Source organism: Cebus imitator, unplaced genomic scaffold (assembly GCF_001604975.1).
Source record: "Cebus imitator isolate Cc_AM_T3 unplaced genomic scaffold, Cebus_imitator-1.0 Scaffold85, whole genome shotgun sequence".
Classification (NCBI taxonomy): domain Eukaryota; kingdom Metazoa; phylum Chordata; class Mammalia; order Primates; family Cebidae; genus Cebus; species Cebus imitator.
Window position 1 is genome coordinate 737904 of NW_016107400.1, and position 7010 is coordinate 744913.

The window sequence follows — 7010 nt, forward strand, 5'->3', positions numbered from 1 at the left end:
TGCCCAGCTAATTTTTTGCATTTTTAGTAGGGACGGGGTTTCACCATGTTGACCAGGATGGTCTCGATCTCTTGACCTCGTGATCCACCCGCCTCGGCCTCCCAAAGTGCTGGAATTACAAGCGTGAGCCACCGCGCCCGGCTTTTTTTTCTTTTTAAGAGATGAAATCTTACTCTGTTGCCCAGGCTGGAGTGCATTGGTGTGATCTCAGCTCACTGCAACCTCCACCTCCCGGGTTCAAGCAATTGTCCCATCTCAGCTTCCCAAGTAGCTGGGACTACAGGTGTGTGCCACCACGCCCAGCTAATTTTTTTTTAGTAGAGATGGGTTTTCACTATCTGTTGGCCAGGCTGGTCTCAAACTCCTGGACCTCAGGTGATCCACCCACCTCAGTCTCCAAAAGTGTGGGGATTATAGGTGTGAGCTACCCAGCCCAGCCTTGTTCAGATTTAAATCTTCTATACTCCTGGTATCATACAGGCTAATAGACTATTAGTATTAAAAAGCAATCTAAGGTTATCCATCTAGTCACCATTCCCATATTTACTCAAACCCTTGGCACAACATCTAGCCAAATAGCTAGCCAATTGGTGCTTCTTTGACAGGAAACACGCCACTTCCATTAAGACCCTCCATTCTGTGTTCATCAGAAAGAGCCCATGTCTGGGTGGACTCTCACCATACCCTTGGAGCAAACTAAAGTTCAGAGAGGTGACTTGGTCAAGCTCATGAACCATTAAAAAATAATGGAAGCTGGGCACTGTGGTTCAGGCCTGTAATCCCAGCACTTTGGTAGGCCAAGGCAGGCAGATCATGAGGTCAGGAGTTCAAGACCAGTCTGGCCAACACAAGGGTGTGGTGGTGTGTGCCTGTAATCCAAGCTACTTGGGAGGCTGAGGCAGGACAATCATATAAATCTGGGAGGTGGAGGTTGCAGCACCATTGCACTCCAGCCCGGGTGACAGTTCGACACTCCGTCTTGAAAAAAAAAAAAAAAAAAAAGGTAGAGTGGAAACTTGAATGCAAGTCTTCTGTTCCAATTCCACGGTTCTTTCCATTACTACACACTAATCTAGTGATTGTTACTATTAAAGATTTTAGGCCTAAATTACATTTTCTCCTGCAATTTTAATTCAATGGCCTATTTTGTCCCCTGGTGTGTGAAAAGCAATCATTACTTCCATCATTAAATAGCAAATTTTAAGGCACTGGACAAATATACACTTGAAGGCTAGTTGCATCAGCATTTTTTTTTTCCTTCTTCCAAGTTAGGGGTACTGATTTAAATTGGTAAGTGAAGTTGGGTGAGAAGATACCTTTATAGCATTTACACTTCTATATTGTGATGACTGCTGAATTAGGGGACTTTCTAAAGAGATGTGACTGGAAGGAGTCCTTGGGACCAATTCTTACAATTTAGGAACCCTGATTCAGTTAAATGCCAAAACCTATTTGACTTAGCTCAGAGTTGGTATAATAGTGGAGCTTTCCAATGTATATGTGGATCAAGAAAGATGCACTTGTTGCTGTAGCTGTTTATACTGACCTCAAATTCAATAAGGATTCATTGAGCACTGATTATGGTCAGGGCCCCATTTCAACTGCTCTGGAATACAGAGCATTGAGATCAGATTTTAAGGGCTTTTTGGCCTTCCTAAAAGCCCAACGAGGGTTCACATGAGTAGTAACACACAGCTGGCACTTAAGCTCTTCTTTGACTGTGTTACAATTAAGGATTCAAACTTCAAGGATAAATTGTTAACTTAGAGAAAGGTGAAATTCCTTAGACCTTAGCATTCAAGGTCCTCCTAATCTACCTTTTCAATCATCATTCCCACTGTTGCCAGGAGTAAACCCTCTGCTCTAGTTAAATTGGATGCTCACTACCTCCTGAGCATGTTTTATCTTTTCACCTGGATACCTTTCTCTTTAGTTCTATGCTGTTCTCTATAGTAGCCACTAGTCACATATGGCTATTGAGTACTTTAAGTGTGGCCAGTCTAAACTGAGATGTGCTGTTAGATACACCTAGATTTCAAAAATGTAGTTAAAAAAAATCTAATAATCTTTAAATATTGATTACATATTAAAGCATTAGTATTCTGGTCATAGATGAAATAAAGTACATTAAACCTTTCACTTCTTTTTGACTACTAGAAAATGTAAAATTTACCTATGTCTTGCATTATATATATATATATTTTTATTTTTTGAGACAGGATCTTAGTCTGTCACCCATGCTGGAGTGCAGTGGCACAATCACAGCTCACTGTAGACTCCACCTCCCTTGGCACAGGTGATCCTCCCACCTCAGTCTCCCAGGTAGCTAGGATTACAAGTGCTGGCCACCATGCCTGGCTAATTTTTTTCTATTTTTTATAGAGATGGGTTTCACCATGTTGCCCAGGCTGGTCTTGAACTTCTGAGCTCAAGTGATCCACTTTGTTCTCCCAAAGTGCTAGGATTATAGGCATGAGCCACTACACCCAGTCACATTGTATCTTTAGTGGATAGTGCTCCACTAGATTGTTAGCCAAGGCAGTACTGGGCCCACCAGTCAAACCCATATTTGCACTTTCTTGCTGGAGTAATAGTGATGAACGAAGGGGAGGAAAATTCAGAGTAAGAGTGGGTTCACACATTTGAGGCAAGCAGGCTATCTCATCAAATTGAAGTTGCTATCACTTATCAGCTAGCAGCTCAAGGAGGAAGACTGCCAAAGGCAGTAGGACAATTATTAATAATAATTTGTGGCACACAGCAACTGTTCAGTAAGTGTTAGATAACTTCTTTTAGGTGCTGACACTAAATACAAACAAAATCTTGAATCCCATACTTAGCCCTCCTGTTTTTCTTCTTCCACTTCTTGTCACTAAAATTTCGCCATTCCTATGAAATTCTTTCACTTCTATTCCTTTTCTCCCAATCTACAGCTAATCAGTCTTGTCAGCTCACTTTTGAAAATAGTTTTCAAACAGCTCTTAGCTTCCTTCTACCCTCTCTGTGTTCATTCCATTCTATATACTGTTAATGTTCCACATTTCTTTGCAGATGTAATTCTTCACTCAAAACCTCCAGTTTATTTTCATATGAACTTCACAAAAAGCTTTCACTCAGCATTCAAGGCTTTTCAAACCTTATCTCTTGGCACTCCTCTCCATAAAAAAAGGAATTTAGGGAAACTAGATTAATTTATGTATAGCACTTAGAACAATGCCTGGCCCACACTAAGAGCTATATAGGTCTTATCTATTATTACTGCTCACTTTTATTCAGATATGCTGTATGCATTTTTACTCCAGACACCGTAAATTCCCTTTTCTTATTTGAATACCTCAATCTCTAAAGGAAGGAGTGATTTAAACTATCAATGACCAGCAAGAGCCAACTGTTACTGCTGGAAAGACAACTTAAATATTCTTTCTACAACAGATAGGACCTGCAAATAAGGACCCTAATTTACCAAAGATAATGAAATTTAAGACTGCATGAAACAAAAGATAATATTTCCTTCATTCAAGAAACAGCAAATTTATGGAATGTGTTAAATAAAAACCTGAAAAATATAAATGGGTTCTAGATTTAGGGCACTCTCCAACTTTGGCATATATTAGAATAACCTGGGAGCTTTAAAAAACCCAGTTGCCTGGGCCCCATCTCTGATTTATTGAAGGGGAAGGCCTCAAGCACTTGAATTTATTTTAATGCCTCATAGGTGATTCTCCATGCAACCACATCTGACCATCACTGATCTAGTCAAAAGAAACTTTGGTTTAGGGAGGCTGATAATGTTTGGCATATATTCTTCTCGATGTTTTAAAAAAAAACCCAGCATACTAAGAGAACTGATTAACCTACAATGACTTATGTATTTATGTTCTAAAAAACCAAACAAAAACCAAAGAAACAAGAAAACCAACCTTTTCAACTTGATTTAGGGTTCAGAAGTAGATACATACATCTCAAATACCGCATTGAGCATTCATCTAAAAGTTTGCCGGTTGATCTGACTTCTATTAATTAAAAAAATTCAAAACAATTACTTAATATAGATTTAACTACGTACAATATTTACAATTTACAGATTTTACAACAAAATTATTCAGTTAAGCCTGTTGTGGAAAAGTTGGCATTTTGGTATATAACACTTCAGAAATTTCAAAAACTTTACCTCAAAAACATTGTACACAAATTTACAAAAGTGCTGTAGCTCATTTTATCTCAACAATACAGTTAGCAATCCAGGTGCCCAAATCTCTAGGCATGTAACCGATAAGCTATTGAGACAGCACTTTTTATACAATAGCAGAGGCTGTTAGAAACCTTAGGTCTCTAAAACCTTATAACAATGCCCCTTTCACCCTCCAATCCTGAGACAACAAGTCCTGTAGTTCCCCCTCATCATCGCTGTCGGCATTCTCTTCTTCTTTTTTCTGCAATTCTTTTATGGTCAGGATTTCTTTAAGTTTATTTTTTATTTCATCCTGGCGATTCCGTAGCTTTTCCACCCGTCGGTAACACTCTATCTGCTCATCGATCTCCCCAATCTGACGGTCCAACCGTCCCTCCTCATCCTCTTCGGCAACTATGGCTTCGGAAATAGTGTTGACCTGCCTCATGGCTTTTTGAAATTCGTCCCACTCTTTGTCCATCTGATCTTTAGGGGCATCAACCTTTCGTACTCTTGCATCTACCTCAGGGTCGTCAAAAAAACCTTCCGGTAACGCTTCCGCGGTGTTTTCTCTCCTTTCCACCACCTTTTCATGGATTTCTGCTTTCTCAATTGACCCTGAATGAGGAATTATGGGGGCCTTGGGAGGATTATTATTAAAGAAATCGTCTGGCAGCACACTACTTGTTACCTCCCGCGAAGAGGAAACTGAGTGTTCCTTGCCCTGTGCGTCGGACAGCAACTTGCTGGCGTCCCCGCTTTTTCTTTCTCCACCTCCTTCTTCCTGTTCCTCCTCCTCCTCCTCCTCATCTTCATAATCGGGGAGTAAACTGAGTCCTGAAGGCTTAGTGGGTGTCGCTCTAATGGACTCCTTTCCTATTTTGTCAAAGTTGGTGGGCAACGCAGACGTGGAGGGCTGTACCTGAGGCACCAAGGTGGCCTTCGTTCTCTTGGTATCTTGGCCGTCTGCGTCTGGCGCTTTCCTCTTGACGGACTGAGGCGCTGGGCTGGCGGATGGACCCTGGCTGGCTTCCTTCGCGCCTTTCAGCTCGGCTACTTTCTCTCGGTGCTGCTTTCCTAGGACGTGAGTCTGCCACAGAAGCTCACTCTTAACCGGGGTGTTACACAGGACACAACTCAGCTGTCCCAAACGGTTGTACTTAGCGAATGGAGATTCTATCCGTTTCCGGTTAGTGCTCAGACGCTGCTTCTCCTTCATTAACCGCCGCAGTTCTTCTTGATTTACCACTCGCTTCCCAGCCGGAGTCCCAGCGGAGGCGGAGAACGCCATCTTGGCGACCAGACCCAAAGCGAGTCCGGTTTCCGTCCGGCGAGGTATGATAACGTCACTTCTTGTCAGGGCGGTGATTGGCCGAGGCTCAAGTGAGCGTGGCGTGGCGTTCGGGTTTTTACTCAGAATCGCCACTAAGGCTCGTGTGTGCGTGTGTGTTGTTTTTTTTCGCCCTGAACGATTAGGCTATGGCTGCGATAAAGGCCGTAAACTCCAAGGCTGAGGTGGCGCGGGCCCAGGCAGCCTTGGCCGTCAATATATGCGCCGCCCGAGGGCTGCAGGATGTGCTGAGGACCAACTTGGGTCCTAAAGGCACCATGAAAATGTGAGATGGCGGATGGAGCGGCCGTTAGGCGGTTGGGGCTTGTTGGGTGTCCTGGCGCCCTCTGAGGCAGGCGTCCACGGAGCCGTATGGAAGTTCTTGCGAGCTTGATTTCCCTCATTCTCATCACTGACCTGAGGGTATCTCTCGCCTGGTGCGGGTGGAGGAGAAAAGCCTCCCTTAATAGAAGGTCCAAGGGGTGAAGCTATGACCCCCCCGACCCCCAATTTTTCGTCAAGGTTCATATGCAGTTAGAAAGTCAGTGAATTTAGTGTCTCATTGAAAACATAAAGCATTTAACTCCTCTGCTCTTTAAAACTACATACCCTTAGTTCATAAATTAAACAGGTAGTTATTTTTGTTTTATTTTTGTATGGTAAATGTATTGTAGTGGAGAGGGCACAGGGTTTGGAGCCAGGAAGGCGGCATGGGGTCAAATCCAAGTTGCCGTGCCTATGGTTCTTCATATCTATTTATCTCTTCAGTATATATTAAGCACCATTTTCTCTAGACAAGAGTGAGGAAAAGAGACCAGTGAGGGCAAAAGGGTATAAGAGGAGAGACACATCGTCATAGTAATGAACAAAATAAATTAATGATAGAAGTCACTTAGGTACTAGCTGCTGGGACACAGAAATGATCAAGATACAGGTTCTGTTCTAAAAAAGGTGTGGTAGAGATAGATGTGGTAGAGTTGGATGTGCTAATTATATATAGATGCATATGATTATTCTGAGGAAAGTGTCTAATTACTGATGGCAGAAGGAAAAGCATCTTAACTAACAATGTTTTATCAGAGTCTTGAAAGAAGAGTAAGAGTTCACGAGTTGGAAGAGGGAGTAAAGGCCTTCTGGGCAGAGGGTAATTTCAGGAATAAGAAAGACCAAGGATGCAAATCCAACAGAAACAAAACATGGTGTATTAAGGGAACCAGAAGATTTGCTTGTGGGAAAGTAGATGAGGCAGGGAAGACAGACATAAACGAGATTGGGAAAAGTCAAGTATGCCATTGCTATGTTTGGATTTTAACTTGAAAATTATGGAAAACATAAAAATCATTGGAGGACTTTTGATCAGGGAACTAACTGAATCACATTGCCTTTTAGAAAGAAAAATGTGTAGAGGATATAGGAGGGTATATTTAAGTTTGGAGATATCTGGATGTCATTCCAGGGTAGAGATGATGATGACAGTGGAGATGGAGAGAAGGGGGCAGAATCAAGAGA

The 7010-nt window shown here is 42.3% G+C and overlaps 2 protein-coding genes across 2 annotated transcripts in view; one reads left to right on the forward strand and one right to left on the reverse strand.

Annotated features, from left to right (window-relative positions):
• Positions 1–3846: 3846 nt before the first annotated feature.
• ZNF830 (zinc finger protein 830) lies at positions 3847–5504 on the reverse strand. The gene has a single exon (XM_017534243.1). The coding sequence runs from the start codon at positions 5460–5462 to the stop codon at positions 4341–4343; it is 1122 nt and encodes a 373-aa protein (XP_017389732.1). The 5' UTR covers positions 5463–5504; the 3' UTR covers positions 3847–4340.
• Positions 5505–5626: 122 nt separating this feature from the next.
• CCT6B (chaperonin containing TCP1 subunit 6B) overlaps positions 5627–7010 on the forward strand; it is a 39489-nt gene continuing 38105 nt past the window's right edge. Inside the window, exon 1 of the mRNA XM_017534175.2 lies at positions 5627–5788. Coding sequence (XP_017389664.1) covers positions 5651–5788 — 138 coding nt within the window. The 5' untranslated portion in view covers positions 5627–5650. The remainder of the gene's footprint in view (positions 5789–7010) is intronic.

What these genes read in the sequence shown, in the direction of transcription:
- ZNF830 (XM_017534243.1), bottom strand. Translation starts at nt 5,462, where the DNA reads ATGGCGTTCTCCGCCTCCGCTGGGACTCCGGCTGGGAAGCGAGTGGTA.